At 39.9% G+C, this 22,429-nt stretch overlaps 1 protein-coding gene across 4 annotated transcripts in view; it reads right to left on the bottom strand.

The window, feature by feature from the left end:
* Positions 1-22,429, bottom strand: part of ELOVL6 (ELOVL fatty acid elongase 6) — a 137,443-nt gene that overhangs the window by 15,905 nt on the left and 99,109 nt on the right. For all 4 annotated transcript variants that reach the window (XM_070452277.1, XM_020887923.2, XM_070452279.1 and 1 more), the window contains one exon: positions 283-434. In XM_070452277.1, coding sequence (XP_070308378.1) covers positions 283-434 — 152 coding nt within the window. The remainder of the gene's footprint in view (positions 1-282; positions 435-22,429) is intronic.

Here is a 22,429-nt window from a genome sequence, read left to right on the forward strand (position 1 = left end):
TAGCCCCTGGAACTGTGCTTCCAGTGAGGCTTGGATCCATGCATGCTCTATATAAACTCTTTGGCTCTTGATACACACACAGTACAATTATTTAAAAGGAGGGAAAAGAACAGAATAATGGAAGTTAGTTAAGAATGCAAATTCACTTATTGTAATTTTCCTGCAACCAATAAAACAGGACCTTCAAATTATTTCTTTGTTCATTTTTCAATAAATATTACGGGTGTGTAACTACAAAGGGGTGAGGGTGGGGGAGGAAATGGAAGGAGAGAAGACACTCACCTAGTTCGGGTGCTTTGCTTAGCACAAATGCATAAGCCCAGAATTTGCTGACAGGTCCATTGTAAAAACCCTGGTCACAAATTGAATGCTTCAGGCCTTTGGTCATCACAGTGTACACCATATAAGCACCAGTTCGAAGAGCACCGAATATACTTCATAATGAAAAGAGAAAAGAAACAATATTCAGGAAAATAATTTCATGTCTGACATTAACCATTAGTAGAAGACTGCCATCGGCAGGAATAGGCAGAACTGCATCACAATCATTTGCATTTACCCAGAAGCATTTAAAAATGTTTTGTTAACAAGAGCAAGAAAACTACTCAGAGCTGTATTCTGAAGGCCATGCCATTTACTCTTCATCCATGTTCCAAAAAGAGGTCATGGAAAAGGGGACTAGATCCAGGGTAGGATCTCAAGAACTCTAATTACCTTAGTGTTTCAACTTGAGAACTATCCCTTGGGGATGAGAGGGAATTGGCTGAAAACTTTTGGAATTCTCTCAGTTCTGTCCTTTGTCCAATCATTCGCCAACCCCCCTGCCTCTGTTCCCTTGAATCTCTCTAATCCAATTTTTTCTCACAGAAGCCAGAGGAAGAAGGCTGAGCTTTATCAACCCTGCAGCCCACCCAGGCTCACTCCCTTGAGCTCCCAGAACTAGGCCCTGACACTGTGTCGCCACTGTTCAGCGTCCGGTAATGGATTTGCCTCTGCATAGCCAGAGGTGCTCCAAGTGCCGAAAACGTGAGGTCGTTGGTTGAGAAGTAAACTCACGTAGGGACTTGTTATCACGGAACTGCTAAAGAAACAGGAGAGCTCTGGAGTGTGTTGCGCTTACAGTAACGTAAGCAAAGAATGAAAGGACTTGTCAACTGGAACACACCGCCTTCATCATGGTGTGAGTCCCATAGACATGTGTCCCAGAGTTCACAAGCCACGTGCATGAGTGAAAGGAGAGCTGACTGATCATGGGAGACATGTGTTTGCCCATCTTTTTTTCTGGCGGCATTCCCTTTTAGTTCTAAAGTCAGTTAGCATAGAAAGCAAACTTCTGGTTACCAAAGGGGAAAGGGGGTTGGGGGAGGGATAAATTAGGAGTTTGGGATTAGCTGACCCACACACTACTATGTAAAAAATAGATAAACAACAAGGTCCTACCGTATAGCACAGGAAACTACACTCAGTATCTTATAATAAACCATAATGGAAAATATGAAAAAGAACTACACATACACACATATACATATACATGTATGTATAACTGAATCACTTCAGCATTTAAGTGACACTTCATGACACTTCAGTGTCGCTTGACTAAGTCATTCCACTCAGCTACCCCATCCACTAGCGAGAACTAAAGGCCAGCTTTGCATAGAATAGAGGTTATGAAGTTGAATTCTTGGCAACTGCCTATTAATTAAGTGAGGACTCTATAAGCAGCTTCTCTAATAGTATACGGCCTACCATGCGAAGAGTTGACTCATTGGAAAAGACCCTGATGCTGGGAGGGATTGGGGGCAGGAGGAGAAGGGGACGACAGAGGATGAGATGGCTGGATGGCATCACCGACTCGATGGACATGAGTTTGGGTAAACTCCGGGAGTTGGTGATGGACAGGGAGGCCTGGCGTGCTGCGGTTCATGGGGTCACAAAGAGTTGGACACGACTGAGTGACTGAATTGAACTGAACCTTAAAGTTACTCTTTCCAACATATAATACCATTCTGCACAGGATTATTGGTACGATTTTACAGTTGCAGATCCCTGTTTAATCCTTCAGCATTTTCCTGCTGAACACAGAATGTAACCCCCAACTCCCTAACAGAAACCGCACGGCTCTGGATGGCCCCTCCTTCCTCACCCCTGCATCCTGCCACGCTCTTCCTGCTCCTGGGAGCCAATCGCTCCAGCACGTTCTGATCTGTCCAGTTTTCTGCCTTAGCACCTGCGCATATGATATTTCCTCTTCTTGGGGAGCTTTTTCCCTGTGTTTCCTTGAAGGCTGCTCTTCTCACTCTCTTATCTCAAAGAAATGTCCCCTCCTGGTGGAATGACCTAAAAGCCTTTAGAGTCAATAAACTTGTCCCGATTTGAGAATGGGGAGTTGGATTTCATTGGCACTGTCAAATAAAGGAGAATTTTCTGTCTTATCCTGAATTGATATTTCATGTTTTGTCTTTATTCCACCAGACGATGGCTAAATTTCATATGAAAAGTTGCCACCATCACCAGATTATTGGCAAATTGGTGACTGATTTGCTGCTGTGGAAGGGACTACGCAAAAATGCATATGGCACTGCCGCTGAGCATACAGACAGACGTTCTGGTTGTCTATTTGGGGGCCAAGTCCCTTCCTCCTTCTCTCCTGATTTTGTCCAGGTTCTCCCAAATCACGATTGCCTCCAGGAAGGTGGTCTTATCTTCAGTTTAGGAGTAAATCCTAATTACCTAAGCAAGTTTTAGTAATCCTATTTCCCTTTCTCACAATGACTTGTTAGGATGGACAATGACTCGGTTCTGATCAATATGATGTGAGGAGAGAGCTGCTGGGGGCCTTCTGGGGAAAGTTTTCCTTGTTCGTTACCACATACTACTTGGAAGAGCAGCGGACAGTTTACCACCAGGAGGGAGCTCCCTTGAGGATAACGTTCGGTCAGAGAGGATTGCAAAGTATTCCTCCAAGGTGTGACTGACCTGCTGAATGCACCAGTCTTTCAGTGACTTTACCACAAGACTTCTTGGTTTAGGGATAGAGCTTCCTTACTGTATAAGCCACTTGGAGTTTTGCTTTTTATTTAGACCCCAGAGCATCCTACTTTCAGGAAACTTCTGAACACTGGTTAACCTTTTGTGGCTATCAAATATGTCTTGGTCACAGATACTGCTGGTAAACTACCTACTGTATCAGTTAGCTGGCTTTCATAGACAGATACATCAGTGGGGGATACATCAGTGATTTCTACACCAGCTGAAAGCAAAGAAACACACACATGACCCACTTTAAAGATGTATCAATCCCTGCTCCTGAGGCCCCAGATCTGTGACTTTTCTGAACAATCAACATGTTGTAGAGACCGTGTCTTTCCCTCTGAGCCCAGCCCAGGACACCCAGGAAGCAGAGCCCTTCCTCCTCCACATTTTGCTGCTAGACTATGTGCTTCAAACATGATCATAGTAGATCCAAGGAAAGGAGTTTTGGAATAATGACTTTGTTATCTTCCTGAGTTTCAAAACTCACTGTAGTTTAACTATACCCCATATTCTAAGCATTGGCACAGCTACTAATTCTTTCATTTGTTAAATACTCACTGGCAATGTTCTAGGTGCTAGGGTGACAAGAATCGGTACACTAACTCTGGCTGCTGCTAGTAGTCCTGGAAGAGGAGGTGGCATTTGAGTTAGGGTTAAATAGGTATCCAGGCTCTGAGGGGAGGGCACGAAGGGGAGGTCATTTCAGAGCACTGCAGAATTGCAAGTTTAGGTCTCACAGTGACCCACAATATTACTGGCAACAAGTCTATAGCTCATCTTATTGTCCCATATCTGGACAAGCGCCTCACCCCCTAAGCTCTGAACAATAAGGCTGACTCAAAACAGAGGACAGTGCATTTTTCAGGGAAACCCTCAGTGCCAGCCGTCGGGCGCATGTGTCTGAGGGCAAAGGCGCTTTGTTGTGATGTGACAATGCCACGGCTGGGGAGCCGTCAGGGAGCTGCTTGGCCAAAGGGGTGATTGTTATTTGTGGGAAACCAGTACCTCTGCCCCAGGCATATCTCAGCCACCGTATGCTTTGGAACCAGGCAGCTTTCTGTTCTAACTGGGCACAGGGTTCTTAGACTGGCAGACTTCGCCAACACATACTTTAAGGGAGGAGGCTTTTTCCCCTCCATAATTTACATCATCTTGATGTGATGCAAGAGACAAATACACGGCTTATGTCTGGCTATTCCCAGTCCATGCTCATACTCATGGCAGACAGTACTCACCAATCTTGACACGCTTTCCAGGCCTCACGCCTGGACCACTGTGAGCCAATACCCATAGATTTGAGCTGCAGGTTCCAATCACAGTGCTCTCATTAGTTTCACGACTGGATAAATTACTTAACCTCTCTCAGTCTTCATTCATCTGAACTAATACCTAATTTGTAAATTAGTTCTAAAAATTTTATGGGACAATATAAGTAAGGTATTTAGTTAGCACACAGCCTCTCGTATGTAGGTGCTGAATAAATATTATACTATTATTATTTTATTACTATTTATTGTTATCATTGCTGCTTTACTTCGTCTGGCCTTCAGTGTTGAAAATCACTTTTAACTTTCCCCAGTTAAGGCTAAATGTCCTTAATTGAAATTACCCTAAATGAAAGTCAAGGAAATTGATAAATGGAAAATTTGATTGGCACTGATGATTACTCATGTTATTACATGTTGCATTTTTAAGCATTATGAGCATTTTCCAACAGGAAGAAGAGATTGTTGGTATCGAAAAACTCCTGGTTCATGCGAAATTTATCTTTTGATCAGATGATAAAGATTCTAAATCTAGGGCTTCAAAGAGGCTAAAAGTATGTGCCGTTGTATTTAATGGGGGCAGGTGACTACATACATCATCACACCCTTTTCCCAGCTGTAAAGTCACACCAGCATCCTTTTTTTTTTTTTTAAAGAAATACATCATTTTTCTTGCCCAAGTCTAGTTTTGATTATAAAAATTAATGGAAGAGGGGAGAGCTCAGTGGAGGGTTCCTGTCCTGCTTCAGCTACTGGGTCCTATTAGACATAATGCAGGAAGGAGACTGGGAAGAAACCACAGCCCTGATTAACTAAGGTGCTTCTTCTCAATCAGATGTTCTAGACTTCTGGCCCAGAAGAAGCCTGTTTCATCATCATTACCATTTGCCACAGCATGTAATCAAAGAGGTGCCAAGAATGCCCACTGGACTCCTACTGTGTCACCCGGGGATGGAGATGGGAATCTTCTATTTTGTACTGTACACATATTTCTGCATTGCCTGACCACTGGGAAGCAAGCTGGTATGAGACGGACAATTTAAAAAATACATTTTAAAATAGGCACCTACTTACAAAACTGATATGCTGAATAATCACGATGGTACTAGCTTGCAACTTCTTAGTATGAGACTGAGATACAATACTACTCCCCGATCTGCCCGTGGATGACACACGGCACTGGTGAAGAAAGACTGACTCATTCATTGAATCAACATCGATGTCATCAACATCCATCAAGTATCAGATATTATAATCCATTGGGGCAGGGAGAGACTCTCTATAGCTCATTATAGGTGGCAATAAACACGTAAATAAACAAATATATATATTATATAAACAGATTTCAAATTCTGACAGAAACAACTCATGGTATAAACACTGGGGTCCCTTCTAAAAAAGCTTGAGCAATATAGCTAATCTTTCAAACCCACGCTGTGATCATGAGGTCTCACTATGTATTTACCTGAGAAAAAGTTGACTAACTGTATTCTAATCTTCCAATTTTAGTGCCTTCTGGAAGTCAAAGTGAAATATCTCAGTAATGACTATAAGAATTCCAGAATTCTACCCTGAGAATAAGGAGCCTTGGGTATAAATCATCAATAATACTTTCAATTATTTCTGCATGAACACTAAGAGTTAATAAAACCACTTGCATTGCTTCCTTCTTGGCCCTCAACTTAAATGTATTTAGGGATCAAAACAAGGTTTCTCAAGGAATTTTTATTCTACAGTGCCAACACCCCGGCCTCCCTTCCCCTGCCCCCCACCCCCTGCTAACTCAATAACCAAAGGTGCAATCCCTTCCAGTATTGAGCAACAAAAATGTTTCATTACACTTGTATCTTGTAATGAGAGAAAAGAAATTTTTAAGATCTTATCAGTTGTCAAAAAGTGGGGATGGCTGATCTCACAGCAGCAACTTTATAAACATGGGAGAGGCCACTGATTTCCCTGATAACACACTTTACCTGCCATTAGACTGTCTTAGACTCTGACAGTCTCCAGAATAGGAAGAATACTCAATGATCCCCAAATACGTTAAAGCAAATCAATGAGAACCAAAATATCACAGTGCTTGTGACAGGGAATGAAGGCCTCTCCACATCAGTATCTTGTCTCTATCGACAACCCACCTTTCCACACTTGAGGACATGTATCTGTAATAGAGAATGTCTCCTTTTGTTTGGTCTAGACTGCTCCTTGCTATAAACACATTTTCCAATAACAATATAACAAGTCAAAGTCTGAAGCTTTTTTTGTCCAATAAACAGGCAGTAAAATGGAGATGTATTGAATTAGCCAAAAAGTTCCTTCATATTTTTCTGTATGATACCATGGAAAAAAAACAGAGTGAAATTTTTGGCCAACCCTACACATCGTAGTTTTTAAAAATTTATTTTCTCTACTCCTCCTCCACTAACAAGAGTGCACAATTTCACTTTTTACTGAGTGGTCATTTCTAGCTGTGACTGATTGATCTTGACTTGGATATTTAGTTGCATATCTCCATTAGAAAGTTTGAAGTTTCTTGTGGATCAAGAAAGGTGAAGTTAAAATTGCATAATGTAATGAATATATATATATTTCTTCTTGAAAAAGAAATGCAAGAAGGCAAAGTAGTTGTCTGAGGAGGCCTTGAAAATAGTTGAGAAAAGAAGTAAAAGGCAAAGGAGAAAGGGAAAGATATTCCTAACTGAATGCAGAGTTCCAGAGAATAGCAAAGAGAGAAAAGACAGACTTCTGAAGCAAACAGTGCAAAGAAATAGGGTAAAACAACAGAATGGGAAAGACTTGTGATCTCTTCAAGAAAATTAGAGATACCAGGGGAAAGTTTCATGCAAAGGTTGGCACAATAAAGGACAAAAATGTCAAGTACCTAACAGAAGCAGAAGATATTAAGAAGACATGGCAAGAATACACAGAACTGTACAAAAAAGTTCTTAATGACTCAGATAACCATGATGGTGTGGTCACTCACCAAGACCCAGACATCCTGGAGGGCGAAGTCAAGCGGGCCTTAGGAAATAAGGAAATATCACTATGAACAAAGCTAGTGGAAGTGATGTAATTCCAGCTGAGCTATTTCAAATCCTAAAAGATGAAGTTGTTAAAGTGCTGCACTCAATAAGACAGTAAATTTGGCAAACTTAGCAATGGCCACAGGACTGGAAAAGGTCAGGTTTCATTTTAATCCCCAAGAAAGGCAATGCCAAAAAATGTTCAAACTACTGTACAATTGCACTCATTTCACATGCCAGTAAGATTATGCTCAAAATCTTTCAGGGCTTCAGCAGTACATGAACCAAGAATCTCCAGATATACAAGCTAGATTTAGAAAAGGCAGAGGAACCAGAGATCAAATTGACAACATGTGCTGGATGATAGAAAGAGCAAGGGAATTAAAAAAAAAAACAAAAACACATCTACTTCTGCTTCATCGACTATGCTAAAGCTTTTGACTGTGTGGATCACAACAAATTGTGGAATAGTCTTAAAGAGATGGGAATACCAGACCATGTTACCTTCCTCCTGAGAAACCTGTATGCAGGACAAGCAGCAGCAGTTAGAACTGGACATGGAACACACACTGGTTCCAAATTGGGAAAGGAGTATATCCAAGCTGTATGTTTGTCACCCTGCTTATTTAACTTATATACTATGAGTACATCATGTGAAATGCTGAGCTGGATGACTCAGAATCTGGAATCAAGATTGCTGGGGAGAATATCAACAACCTCAGATATGCAGATGATAGCATTTTATTTTATTTTTTCTTTTTTTCCCAATTATTTTTATTAGGAGGCTAATTACTTTACAATATTGTAGTGGTTTTTGCCATACATTGGCATGAATCAGCCATGGATTTACACGTGTTCCCCATCCTGAACCCCCCTCCCACCTCCCTCCCCATCCCATCCCTCTGGGTCATCCCAGTGCACCAGCCCCGAGCACTTGTATCATACATCTAACCTGGACTGGAGATCTGTTTCACACTTGATAATATACATATTTCAATGCTGTTTTCTCAAATCATCCCACCCTCGCCTTCTCCCAGAGAGTCCAAAAGTAGATGATAGCATTTTAATGTCAGAAAGTAAAGAGGAACTAAGGAGCCTCTTGATGAAGGTGAAAGAGGAGACTGAAAGGCTGACTTAAAACTCAACATTCAAAAAACTAAGACCATGGAGTCTGGTCCCATCACTTCATGGCAAAAAGATGGGGAAAATGTGGAAATAACATCAGGTTTCATTTTCTTGGGCTCCAAAATCAACACCAATGATGACAGCAGCCATGAAATTAAAAGACACTTGCTCCTTGGAAGAATAGCTATGACAAACCTAGACAGTGTATTAAAAAACAGAGACATCACTTTGCTAACAAAGGTCTGTATAGTCCATGCTATGATTTTTCCAGTAATCATGTATGGATGTGAGAACTGGACTATAAAGAAGGCTGAATGCTAAAGAATTGATGCTTTTGAACAGTAGTGCTGGAGAAGGCTCCCAAGAGTCCCTTGGACAGCAAGGAGACTAATCCAGTCAATCCTAAAGCAAATCAACCTGTTAATCTCTTTTGGAATATTACCAAATTACTAGGACAGCAATAACTCCAGTGCTAAGACAAATAGCACTGACCCATTAATTCCATTGCACAGTCTTAACTAGAGTTTGCAACTGAATATTCTATTGGAAGGACTGATGCTGAAGCTCTAATAGTTTGGCCACCTGATATGAAGAGCTGACTCATTAGAAAAGACCCTGATGCTGGGAAAGACTGAGGGCAAGAGGAGAAGGGGTTGAAGAGGATGAGATGGTTGGATGGCATCACTGACTCAATGGACATGAGTTTGAGCAAACTCCAGGAGATAGTGAAGGACAGCCTGGTATGCTACAGCCCATGGAGTCGCAAAGCATCAAACACAACATAGCGACTGAACAACATATATATATTCACCAAAATTGAAAATACACACATCTTTTGAAACCTAGCCATTTGGGACAACATGGGTGGACCCTGAAGGTAAGTGAAAAAAGTTGGACTGACAAATTCCATATTGTTTCATTCATATGTAGACTATGAGAAAACTAATAAACTAACAACAAAATAAATGAATAAACCAAACCAAACAAAAAACCATGTAGATGCAGAAGAGAGAGTATTGATTACCAGAGAGCAAAATGGGTAAAGGGGATCTACTCTATAGTAACAGATACTAGAAGTTTGCTGGTAAGCAAGCTGTAAGGTAGACAGAAGTAAAAATGTCCATGGGGTGGCAAAGAGTCAGACATGACTGAGTGACCAACAACTTTTGATACCCACAAAACTTGTAAAGTATTATGAGCCAAGTTACTGCAATTTTAAAAATTGATTAAAAAAAAAGATGGCTCAGATGTAATATAAACATCTCAATATAACTGACATGAAATGATTAATTACAATGAAATCAATATAGCAATAAAATATACCAGGTACATTTGCCTTAGGTGTTGACATAGAAGAGCTCCAGGATATGTGGTAATTAAGTGAAAAATATAAGGAACAGAACATTCTACAGGATGATCCAGGTTGTATACATTTAAGAAAGGTTATACATACATAGACTGTGAGTTGTAAAAATAAATATGAAGGCAAGCCACATGAAACCAGCTTCAGTTCTGGCTGACAAGTGCTTAACTAGATGGTGGCATAGTATTTCACATTTGAAGAAATTTATTATTGAGTCCCTACATTATGAAATTTGATTTTCACAACAACTTCATGTGGTACCACTATGGTGTGGTATGTAACCTTCATGGTTACATAGACAGAGATGAGAAATGGGCATGGAGAAGGCAGGGGACTGGCCGGAGATTAGAGTTACTAAGTAGCAGAATCTTCTGACTATGGCTGCAGTCCTTTGCCCTTTACCCAGACCTGACCCTGCACTTGCCAGTAGGCTTTCATTTAGTATAGTGATTCTCAAGTTGACTGGACATTACAATCACCAAGATTGTAATGCTAAAACAATTCTAATGCCCAGGACCATCTCATTCCAATTCACTTGGCATCTTGGATGTGGAAGCACCTATGAGTGCTGGCTCTGAATTAGGGCTGTCCTGGAGACTTCACCCTGCAGACCGCCTTCCACTCCCTACTCCACGAACCTTTGGATGAAGCCGTCCAGGTAACTGATGAAGACAGATGCCTGTCTCTGCATCACTGCTGTCCTAGGTGAGAGCGCTTCTCCCTGAATTTCACCACTGATGGGATGCCATCTAACTCATGCCTGGGTGAGTGGAGACTTGCTCACGACTAAGGTTTATTGACTTTCACCAACATATGGAAAGAACAGTGTGCTGATTCCTGGACTTTTAAGATGGGAGCAATGAGGTAAAGTCTTGCCATTAGTGACCCAAATTAAGTATGGCAGAAAATTAAAGAAAGAGACTTGAATGAAGTAAAAAGAACCTGAAAATAAATGTGGGCATAGTAGAAATTAATGTTGAAGCAAAAAACTCACCAGAACTACAAAAGTGGTTACATATCTTGTTTCTACAGAAAGCTTTGTTCCTTTGAGAAAATTCTTAATCTCTTTTGGAATATTCCCAAATTACTAGGCAATGATAACTCCAGTGCCAAGACAAATAGCACTGACCCATTAATTCCATTGCACAGTCTTAACTAGGGTTTGAAACTTCAAGAAGAAACCAAACTTTTTTTCTACCTGAGAGATGATTAATGAAAATTTCATTGGGAGAATACTTGAATAATGATATATAACATTATTTGTATAAATGGTCTCTCCCTTGACCCAAAAATTGAAACAAAAAAGAAAGAAAGTGAGGAGGGAGGAGAAAAGTAACTATGATGCTCAGCTTTCCACATCCTTAAAACTGGGGACTAGGAATGTCTTTTAGTATTTGGGCCCTAAACTTATGTGAGATCATGTTTTACCCATAAGAAAGGGAGGAGACGTAAGCCATAAGTTTCTGTTCTCTATGTGCCCAATTCGTTTTGTTGGGCTGTTCTAAAAATCCATTAGATAAATGGATGCATGAAATAAAAAGAATTGCAACAAGGCAAAATGGCTGTGAGGAGGCCTTACAAATCACTGAGAAAAGGAGAGAAGCTAAAGGCAAAGGAGAAAAGGAAAGATATATCCATTTGAATGCAGAGTTCCAAAGAATAGCAAGGAGAGATATCAAAGACTTCTTAAGCAAACAGTGCGAAGAAATAGAGAAAAACAACAGAATGGGAAAGACTAGAGATCTCTTCAAGAAAATTAGAGATACCAAGGAAATATTTCATGCAAAAATGGGCACAATAAAGGACAGAAATAGCAAGAACCTTACAGAAGAAGAAGAGATTAAGAAGAGGTGGCAAGAATACACAAAAGAAGTGTACAAAGAAGGTCTTAATGACCTGGGTAACTACGATGGTGTGGTCACTCACCGGGAGTGTGAAGTCAAGCGGGGCTTAGGAAACATTACAAACAAACAAACAAAGCTAGGGGAGGTGACGGAATTCCAGTTGAGCTATTTCAAATCCTTAAAAATGATGCTGTGAAAGTGCTGCACTCAATATGCCAGCAAATATGGAAAACTCAGCAGTGGCCACAGGACTGGAAAACATCAGTTTTCATTCCAAAGAAAGGAAATGTCAAAGAATGCTCAAACTACCAGACAATTGTACTCATTTCAATGCTAGCAAGGTAATGCTCAAAATTCTTCAAGCTAGGCTTCATCAGAACATGAATCAAGAACTTCCAGATATACAAGCTAGATTTAGAAAAGTCAGAGGAACCAGAGATCAAATTGCCAACATCTGCTGGATCATCGAAAAAGCAAGAGAATTTCAGAAAAACATCTACTTTTGCATTACTGACTATGCCAAAGCCTTTGGCTGTGTGGATCACAACAAACTGTGGAAAATTCGAGAGATGGGAATACCAGACCACCTGACCTGCCTGAGAAATCTGTATGCAGATCAAGAAGAAACAGTTAGAGCTGGACATGGAACAACAGACTGGTTCCAAATTGCATGGTCACAGCCAATGGAGTTAAGAGACTGCCTGATAAATGACTCAGCACTTACAGCTATAAATTGAATCCATTTATCACTAAAGGTGAAGAATCAGTGATGACTGGGTTGAAGGAAAGAGAGAGAGAGAGATAAACATCAGTACAAATGTCTTGGGATAGGAATGCTACAAAGCATGAGAGGAGGAGGATGAAATCAGAACTCTTCTCTATAATATACTATATATAACTATATGTTATATATATGTGTGTTATATATATACTATATATAACTATATGTTATATATGTGTGTTATATATATACTATGTATAACTATGTTATATATGTATGTGTTATATATATCTATATGTTATATATATGTGTGTTATATATATATACTATATATAACTATATATAAGTGAAGTCGCTCAATTGTGTCCGACTCTTTGTGACCCCATGGACTGTAGCCTACCAGGCTCCTCCCTCCATGGGATTCTCCAGGCAAGAATACTGGAGTGGGTTGCCATTTCCTTCTCCAGGGAATCTTCCCAACCCAACTCAGGGATCGAACCCGGGTCTCCTGCACTGCAGGCAGATGCTTTAACCTCTGAGCCACCAGGGAAGAGTCTGTATGTTATAGGATGTATTAACTTTTCATTCTTGCTGTTCAGTTGCTAAGTCATGTCCCATTCTTTGGGATCCCACAAACTGCAGCATGCCAGGCTTCCCTGTCCTTCACTATCTCCCAGAATTTGCTCAAACTCATATCCATTGAGTTGGTGATGCCATCCAACCATTTCATCCTCTGTCATCCCCTTCTCCTCTTGCCTTCAATCTTTCCCAGCATCGGGGTCTTTCCCAATGAGCCAGCTGTTTGCATCAGGTGGCCAACATACTGGAGCTTCAGCATCAATCCTTACAATGAATATTCAGAATGGAATTCCTTCAGGATTGACTGGTTTGATCTCTTTGCTGTCCAAGGAAGAGTCTTCTCCAGCACCACAATTTGAAAGGATCATTTCTTCAGTGCTCAGCCTTCTTTCGGAGAAGGCGACGGCACCACACTCCAGTACTCTTGCCTGGAAAATCCCATGGACGGAGGAGCCTGGTGAGCTGCAGTCCACGGGGTCACTATGAGTCGGACATGACTGAGCAACTTCACTTTCACTTTTCACTTTCACTCATTGGAGAAGGAAATGGCAACCCAATCCAGTGTTCTTGCCTGAAGAATCCCAGGGACAGGGTAGCCTGGTGGGCTGCCATCTATGGGGTTGCACAGAGTCGGACACGACTGAAGTGACTTAGCAGCAGCAGTCTTCTTTATGGTCTTCATTATAGAATCATAATGAACTCAACCATTATCCACAAACCCTCTTAGCAGTTTCATAGAAATTTCAGATTAAGGAACCCATTGGTATTGTTACATGTTACTATCGAGTTCATAATCCTTACTTGAATACTGAGACAAGAATCTGGCACTCAACATAAGTAAAATCATTGCACATATATCCCCTTACAAAATTTTAATTTTATCATATTGTTTCTACCTAGGTTTATTCATTTAAAAATACTACTACCTTTTTACTCCTCACAGTGTGAAATTTCCTATGATCTGCTGACAAAAACACACATCAGTAGGAAAAAAAAAAAAAATGTTCCTAGAGATTTAATCCATCCAGGCAGCTGATTTATTTCAAAAGAAGAAACAACTAACTAATTCTCCCATCAGAATTGCTAAAGCTACGAGACAGGGACAATGTCAATGGTTGGAAAGAATGGGGAGCAACTGGAATTTTCACATGCTGTTGGTGAGAACTTAAATTGGTACAAATTCTCTGAAAGACATTTAAGCCAAGCCCTCTGACTGAGCAGTTCCTCTCTTAAGTAAAAACCGAACAGAAATGCCATAGTACACACTAAAGGACAGGTATTCAAATGTTCACAACAGCATTATTCATAATATCTACACAGTAAAATCCAAATGTCAACCTACCAGAGTACAATAAATGAATAAATGAAGTACTATAGAGTAATAAGAACAAAACAACAGCTTCTACATGCAAAACCCAGATGATTCTCACAAATGCAATGAATGAAAGAATCTGGACATGCAAGGATATACATTGTGTGATTCTGTTCATATGAAGTTCAAATACAGGCAAAGACAGGTTGGTAGTTACTTTTGAAGAGATAACAGTTGGGAAGTGGCACAGAAGGAAGCTTCCGAGGTGCTGGTAACATTCTATACTTTGATTGGGGTGGGGATTATACAAGTGAGTTCACTTTGTTCACCAAAAATCATTGCGTTCTACATTAATTATTTGTGCATTTTTCTGAATATATATGAATATCTCAAATAAAAAGGCTTACAGAAGAAAAAAAAAGTTAGAAAGGAGCCACTCTGGCCAAGACCTGGAGAAGAATGGGACAGGGACAGACAGCAGAGCAGGAGTGAGTTGTGCGTGCTTGTGGAGCGAGGCTGGGGGGTGACGGAGGCAGGAGGGAAATGTCAACAGGTGGGCAGGGCCCAGAGCTGGGAGGGCCTTTGAGGGTTTCATACGGCACAATGATAGTAATATTAAAAATCAACAATAAATGTCATAAAATGTACTTCATTCTAACATTGATGGATTTTAAGCAAGGGAGTGACACACCTTTGATTTACGTTTTTAATGATCACTCAGACCACTGTGTGAAGAAAAGACTATAATACAACCAAAGACAGCCACAATACTTAATGTAACATTTATAGCTAATCATAGGGACTTTCCTGGTAGTCCTGTGGTTAAGACTCCACCTTGCAACACAGGGGACTCGGGTTCAATCCCTGATTTGGTAACTAAGATCCCACATGTCTCAAAGAAACTAAGCCTGCAGGCTACAGCTAGGGAGTCCGTGAGCGCCAGGTGTATCACAAAAGATCCACAGTGACTCAACAAAGATCCTGGGTGTTGCAGCTAGGACCTGACACAGCCAGATAAATAAATAAAATTTAAAAAAATAGATAATCATATATAAGACTAATGTGTAATTATGAATAATATTAAATGATAATTTATCATTATATAAGAAATCCACCAGGAAGAACATTTAAAAGGATATTATATCTCTATTTCCAAATGAGAAAGGTGGTCACCGCAAACATGAACAGCAAGTAGCAGACAAATCTGTATTCCTAAGAAGACGCCCTGGAACACTGTGAGTGGGGCCAAATAACAAGGAAGAAGACTAAGATTTCTGGCCTGATGAACAAGGATGGATAATGATGCTAGGTACTTAGCTAGAGAGGACTCGACCTAATAATTAACTTATCTGCATGTTAATTAAGTCATAGTGGGGCATGGGCAGAGAGGAAATCCAGATCTCTACTGAGGGACGTAAGACATGAGATGCCTACCATATACGCATCTAAGTGAAGATGAAGTAGCTTTAGAGGAAAGGAAGTTTGTAGTCTAGGGAAGAGATCAGGGCTGGACACTTCAATATAAGAGTCATCTGATATTTAAACATGGGCTGAATAAGGTGAGATCCCTTAGGGAGAGAACTGAAATAGAGGGGAGGAGAGCACCTAACTGGCCCTAGGACACTTTGACTTCTAGAGGTCAGAGCAGAGGGGTGCAATGGACCACTACCGCAGACGGAGTGAGGAAGCCACTGGAAAGTCCACTAGAGCTATCACCTGAGCAGAGAGTTGCCCGATGAGGGTGAAGGCAAAGCTTACTCCCTCCATTGAGCCTCGTAAATAGGAGGTAATCAGGCCACCCTGATTGCAAAGTTTGATAAGCTTTATTAAAAAGATAAATAAATAATTACAGCATATAGACTTTAGAAAACTCAGAAAATAGAGAGGAAAAGACCAATCATGATCCTATAAACATAACACAATGGTCATAATTTTTATTACCTTCCAATCTTGTTCACTTTCCATTCATGGTTGAGCTTAGAGCACCTAAGCAGAGCAGCCTACCTAAGTACATTTCCAACTTATCATCAGCAATTTTCCCATGTTGCTACCCAGTCTTCCTGAACCCCCTATTTAATACCTGCATCATGATTCTACCGGATGTTTGCACTGTAACTTACCACCTTCTTCTTTCTATCTATATTGCTTATTTAAGTGCCAATAATGCTGCCATAAACATCGTTATACAGGATAACTCTCCTTGTTTGACTTTATTTCCTTGCAATTATATTCCCCACGGTGAAATTTTGAGTTCAGGGACTGGCTGTAAACATTTTCCATTAAACAGGTTCAGGTAGTGTTGAGTTTGAGGCCAGATGGGGCAGCCAAGAGAGAAAATGCAGACTGATAATGGAACAGGAACTCAAGACTTGGCAAATCATGTGTGCATGTTGAGCGGAGGGAGGTGGGGTAGAAAAATGTGAATTAGGGAGAGATTTCCCTCTCAGGAAGTCGTAGTGGAGGTCTGAGACACTGTTGGGGGGTTGCTGGCTTTGCCCCCCCGGCTCTGCCAAGACAGCTTTCGGTCGACCAGGAAGCTGATTGTGATATAACGCACCTGAGTGAAATACTCCATGGTGCTGGAGAAAGTCTGTAGAAAGGCAGAGCCACCGTAAGACATGCACGAGTAAGGATCAAGTGTGCTGGAGTTGGCAGTCAGTCTGCCACCTCTGTAGGGCAGCTCACCACACACTGACCATCTTCTGAAAGTCTTTGCTGTTCCATTGCCAGTGTGTGTGTAGGTCTATGTGTGTGTTTAAGGGGGAGTTATCTAGATTTGGGGCTAGGGGATAGGGTGATGTCTCAAGAGCCCTGAAGTTACACAGAAATTTTAATGACAGTAAACCACGGAGGTCGATAAAAATGCAGATTTCCAAGCTCTACCACCAGAAGCGCCAATTTAATAGCTTTGGAGGAAGACCCAGAACCGGGAATTTTTAATAGACATTCCAGATGTTCTGATGCAGTTTGAGAAACAGTCGTTTTTCCTCCTTCCCTGGCTCGTAAGATCATATTCCCCCTCTTAAGTGAAACGCTCATAAAGCCTTTCTGGAATGAGGACCTTTATTTCTGATTTTCCCAGTTATGTGAGCAGCATGGCATTGAGCAGACAGTATGGGTTTTTGAGCCAGACCACTTAAATGCGGTCCTGTCACCTATAAGCCATAAGGTAAATTTCTTCATCACACTAAGCAAAATAGCAACGTAGAGGCATTTTACATGGATTTGGATCATGACACTGTGGAATATTGATGTGTTATAGGATATTAATCAGGATGTACCTAATATGTGACATTTGAAGGAATATGAATGCCACATCTAAAATACACTCAAGAATCAGGCAATTTCAAAGCTGGTGGACCCGATTTAAACTACCTTTACAGTGTTGCCCACGGGAGCACCAAATCAATGAGGAACAGAAATACCCACAGCTTTGGTCATTTTCTTCTGAACCACTCTTTCGTTTAGGTGCCTCAGAAGTCCTAATGGCGATTTTGGTGACTACCGGGGCTGTTAGTTCAACAATCATTGTTGCTAAGTTATAACAATGCTCTCTGAGTGGTCACTAAGTGGAGGCCAGTGGTAGAACAGAAAAATGTGTTACAATCAAGAACTTTCAAATGAAGAAACAAAAGTTAGATATGATGAAAAGTTACTCTTAGGTATATATTTGCTGTGTTTAAAATTATTCCTATGGGAAAATGCTTTTGAATTATGAAAGTTCTAAATTATTTGAAATACCCAAAGAACTTATCTCATCTGGAAAAATGTGACCTCCCTAGGATAGTATTTTCTGTTGTGAGAATGAATAGTGTAGATAAAGTACCCAGCATATACCATCTGATCTGGTTATTAGGTTTGGAAATTTAGAGCAAAACCTATCATTTCCTCTCAATTCTAAACAAAGAGGATCTGCTCAATTTAAATCAGGGTAATCTTTAAAAACTTTTGGAAAATAAGGAGCTTTCAGGACAATAAAAATTTCCTATTCAACATTGGGATCTACTTCTGTTCCCCTGCCCCAGCAAAGGGTTTCATGAATTACCTAAATAAAAGTCCCAGTGAAGCCCGGTTGAAAGTCTCAGCTCTTCGATTATTAAGGTAGCCTAGGAGTCGATAATGAGTCTGATTTCCTCTCCTTCTACTGTCTGTGGTTTTGACTGGATGGTTCTCTACTTTGCATTCTGTTAGTCAAAGCAAAAGGGCTACTTTTGAGAAAATTGCTCCTTAGAAATATTCTTTATAAAATCCAGTCACTATTTTTATACCTTGGCCCACATTTCTTTCCTACTACAAGATCAGGGTTATCTGAATAGCCTGAAAACTTGGCAGTTCTAGAGGGTAATTATCCTCACTTTTGGACTTGATCCAATACAGGAAACAATAAAAGACTTCCGGAAGGTTTTGCAAGCTCAGCTGTCTCTGACACTTCTCATTCTGCAAAAATACTTGGATGAGTTTCTTAGCGCACCTGTCACTAATGTCACAGCAGAGACACTCACCCTTACCTTGTCAGTGCAGCTACTTAAACTGCATTAAGAAATAATCATTTAAAACTTACGGTGGGATAGAGGAGGAGTTAATTGTTTAAAGTAGCTCCTATTTTTTGGTTGGTTTTTGGTACAAAATACTTTCAATCAAAGTGATTTCTACTAGTTTTGTTTTGTCAAAGGTGCTCATTTTGTCCTTAAAAATCAGTCACTTTGGTTCTAGTCTTTCCTTTTTCAATAAAGATTAAAAAAAATACATGGTTTTATTGACTTTAAAAACATTTTAAATTACAAGCCTATTTAGGATTTATAGAACATCTAATAGGGTTTCGCCCAGGAGTTTCAAGGAAACAAACAGGCAGTGGTAGAGAGGCTTACACAACCTTTGGTCATTTCTACCCAAAGGCTTCAGCGGAACTAAGTATGGAGTTTGTTTTCACTGAAGCCAACATCAGGGTTTTATGGCTTGTGTATTTCATGAGAACAAATATTACTTTCTATCCAAATGCCAAGTGCAGCAAGAGCAAGTGAAAGCAGGAGGACTTGCTTGGGTATACTGGTGTTTTAATGTAGAGACTCTATTATTTAACTTAGCCAGAAATTTCACAACAGATTTCCTTTTCCTCTTTAAAATAAAAAAAAGTAAAAAGTCTTTTTTATTTGGGTTATTCGATTTTTTCCCTTTCTGGCAGATGTTACTTTGATAAATATTTCAAGTGATAATCATATATTTAGGATACAGTGTTTTTAAAAAAAATTTTTAAAAGCTAACAGTTCAGTCTTTTCCTCATGAAGAAATAGATGTTCAGTCTTTTCCCCATGAAGAAATAATGGACACTGTGTATGAAAACATGCATTTGGTTGAATATAAAACTCTACAAGGATGCCTACACACCTGGTGGTCATTTCTACTGGCAGTCTCGCAAATGGGTCAACACTGTATCTCTGCATTTCTCAATAATTGAAATCACTAACAGATCACGTGCCTTTTAAAAAAAATTTTAGATGCAGGCATTGGGTGCTAACATTGTTGACTATATGGGATTCTTGCCCAATGAGAACTTGTCATTAGATGGGCCAACTTTTCTCCTCAGAGCTGCTCATTGTTCTGATGTGTTATCATTGCATCAGGAGAGCAAGTCATAAATATCACCAATGAAGTGCTCCTACCCGAAGGGTCTTGGGCTGCAGGAAAAGCACAGTCTTGATGGTGAGTAAGACTACGAGGAGGAGGAGAGCAGTCATTTGGCCCAGAGGGCAGTAGGTTCTTAGGTTGCAGCAATTTTCTTTGTAAAACACAATAGGCTTTAGGTTTATTGCCTAGGGAAGATCACTTAAACCTCTCTGAGATTCGGTTTCCTCAGGAGAAAACATATACCTCCAGGCAGCTGTAAAAGTCAGATCCCTGGCTGGGGAACTGAAATCCCATATACCACAGGTCATGGCCATTAAAAAAAATGTTGGGAAAAAAAAAAAAGTGGACATGGGTGTACCTATGGCTGATTCTTGTTGATGTTTGACAGAAAACCACAAAATTCTGTAAAGCAATTACCCTTCAATTAAAGAAATAAAGTGGCAAAAATAAATAAAAAAGTATCAGTCCTCAAAAAAATAAAAAAAAAAAAGAAAGAAAGAAAGAAAAGAAATACACAGGCAGGAAAATGGGTCTTTGCTTTAACTTTTAGTGACTTCAAACTTTAATCCCATTCTCCTCAATGCATTTAGGGAGAAGTTCTTGAGGAGTGCAGGAAATGTCACCATTGACATCCTAGATGTGTCAATCAGCGGATTAGTGAATGCTCAAGGGAAATTCCCTCACTGCTCGGGTGACAAAAGATGGGTTTTGTCTCAGCAAGAATGTAAGTGGTGGAAAGAATATCTTGAGAAGTTAAGATGCAACCTCCTGGGCCAGGCTGTCCATTTAAAATTGGAAAAATTCTAGATGGTTTTTCGTTCGTTCTTTGTTATTTTTTTTTTAAGAATTTTAATTATATCCTTTTTAAAGGCAAAATTTTTATTTTATTTCCTCAGCACTTCTTTCCTGATCTCTGTGTCCTTGACCTGGATCTTTTTGAATTTTTTTTTTTCCACCAAGTCAGTATAAACTATAATTTAACGCTAAACCCTTTCAGAGAATCCGAATCCCTGCCTCCTGCATAAAAGAACTCTGAATAGCTAATGATTCATAATTTCTTCAAGTGATAGCCGATTCTCTAAGCTGTACTGATGAGTTCTGCTGTGGGTTAACACATATATACCTAGAATCAATGGACAGTTTTCCCCAGCTACTGTAATCACCCTGCTCATCTGCTTCTCAGAAAAAAAGAAAACAAAAAGTCACCTGTCTGTCCACCATGGTATTGTTAATAATGAAATAAAAAAGAATAAAAGAAAATCATGCCGTTAGGAAAATGCAGTATGAGAGCTATGAACTATTATGCCCCAAATCAACCATTTGATTCATATCAATTTGTTTCTAAACCCCAGGACTCTGAAAACTGTAAAGGAAATAGTGGATTGCAATGAACACAGTGAGGACTGCTGGGGTACCACAGCCTCCACCACAAACGACCATCCAGTCCTAAGTGATGAGAAGGCATCCAATAGCCCCCATCAATTTTCACTCAAGAGTTGGTTAAACAAATGGCAGGAATTGAGTTCCACGGAGAACCAGCAATTGATTAAAGTAATCCATCTATTGGTAGCATGGACTACAAGACACGTTAGTTACCAGGGAGAAAATTGGGTCCTTCTATCACATGCAAAATCAAGTGGGATGTGGGTAGCCTTCAATTTTACAGCTTCATCAAAAATAGGTGAGCAGTTACTATTTGGAGTTCTTGGTTGAAATACAGAGAATAAAAATTGATAACTCTCATGAAAGGACTGCTGATACTTTCAAGATGGAGGTTAGAAGTCTCCTGCAAGAACTGTTTCATATTTCCATTGATTCTGACAGCTGTGGTTAACCCTAGCATGAGTCATCAATTTTTCTTTCCTGAACCCTCATCTCATGTCTTTCCTATAGTTCACTCTCTACTCACACTCATACCTTGAGAAGAAGGAAGTTTTCTCTCTCCATATTTCAGTTAATTCTGCACAAACAGGCCTTTCCAGAATAAGCTTCTAGTATTTTTCCATGTTGTTCATTTTGTTTTCTTCAGCCAGTCTACAATTGTGGTTACTGTAGTTACTTCATCTAAATAAGGATGTCACGTCACCTGATGCACTCTAGATTATGCAGTTAGGCGATTTTATGAAAAGTTAGGTCTGAAGAGTCTTTTGAGGATTCATTTTTTTGTTCAATATCATATATTTTTTAAACCCTACTAAACAAGGATTCTTTAAGAATTTGTGAGGTAGTACTGCAAGTTTATAAGCAAAGTAATCCTTAACTCAGCTTTAACTCAAAATAATCCTTAACAAATGATTCAGAGTTATAACACTTCTATCCTAAATTACTGTGAAATCTCTTCAAGAATACTCAAGCTATTTCTCACACAAGTTTCAGAAAAGCTGTTATTCTGGCTATTTAAATACTAATTCCTTTTGGTAAAATTATTTAAAATGCCCTATGTGTCACTGTTTTATGTTGTTCTAGCACCTGTAATACAGACATATCACTGAAGTCCTATTTTCATCCAGACTCAAATATATTAATTGGATTACACAAA

The sequence above is a fragment of the Odocoileus virginianus genome, chromosome 21 (assembly GCF_023699985.2).
Source record: "Odocoileus virginianus isolate 20LAN1187 ecotype Illinois chromosome 21, Ovbor_1.2, whole genome shotgun sequence".
Classification (NCBI taxonomy): domain Eukaryota; kingdom Metazoa; phylum Chordata; class Mammalia; order Artiodactyla; family Cervidae; genus Odocoileus; species Odocoileus virginianus.